The sequence below is a fragment of the Ciona intestinalis genome, unplaced genomic scaffold (assembly GCF_000224145.3).
Source record: "Ciona intestinalis unplaced genomic scaffold, KH HT000995.1, whole genome shotgun sequence".
Lineage (NCBI taxonomy): Eukaryota > Metazoa > Chordata > Ascidiacea > Phlebobranchia > Cionidae > Ciona > Ciona intestinalis.
In genome coordinates this window covers 1-782 of record NW_004191316.1, presented here as the reverse complement: position 1 = coordinate 782, position 782 = coordinate 1, and the positions used below count along the sequence as shown (strand labels likewise).

Sequence of the window (782 nt, the reverse complement as noted above, 5' to 3'; positions counted from 1 at the left end):
AAACAGGCATACTAAACACATAAAGCGCGGATTTAGCATTTCCGTATAACTTTGGTCAATAATAACACATCCTATACTGATTTCACAATTAACAACAATTAATAATATTAGACAAATTCTTTTTTTCAATACAGTAGGGTAGGGGAAGATGGGACACATTTTCACTCTATCTTCTTGTCCTAACCACGGCCTACTAGAGATATCTCTAGTAGGCCGTGTCCTAACAAAACACGATCAGGATATTTAGACATTTATGTGCTAAAGGTGTCCCATCTTCCCCCACCCTACTATATGTTACTAAATGTTATGGTAGTAGCACCGAGCTTCGAACCCATGTACCCTATGGTTAACTTATCTTTTCTACAGCGAATGCCACAACCTAATGCAAGCAGTATACAGTGTGTTCCACAACGATGCCGTGGTCCTACAGGTTACCACACGTCACGCAATAAGTGACGTCACTTTTCATGCCGAATCCTTTATAGCCGACATTGGATATCCTAACGGTACGAAATCGTGTGTTCTCTTAGTCGTTTATTATATGCTTTCTATTCTATAAGAGTGACAACATGGCACGCCATAGTGCTTGGGGTTTAGGAATTGCCGATTTCCCAATAAATTAAAAAAAGGAAAAATATTAAAAAACAATCATCCGTAAAGTTACATATGCGTGGTAACTCGTAAGCGGGCACAAGCTGTGTGAAACAGAACATCCGTGTTAACAAGGACTGCCGTCGCCCGCCATGCAGGATAAGGAGGTTACATACGTGTCATTCATGTTT

General features: G+C 40.2%; 1 protein-coding gene across 1 annotated transcript in view; it reads left to right on the top strand.

Moving 5' to 3' along the window:
- Positions 1–506, top strand: part of LOC108950797 (atrial natriuretic peptide receptor 3-like) — a gene marked incomplete at its 3' end in the record, with an annotated part of 2,151 nt that extends 1,645 nt beyond the window's left edge. The window contains exon 3 of the mRNA XM_018816863.2: positions 367–506. Coding sequence (XP_018672408.1) covers positions 367–506 — 140 coding nt within the window. The remainder of the gene's footprint in view (positions 1–366) is intronic.
- Positions 507–782: the final 276 nt, after the last annotated feature.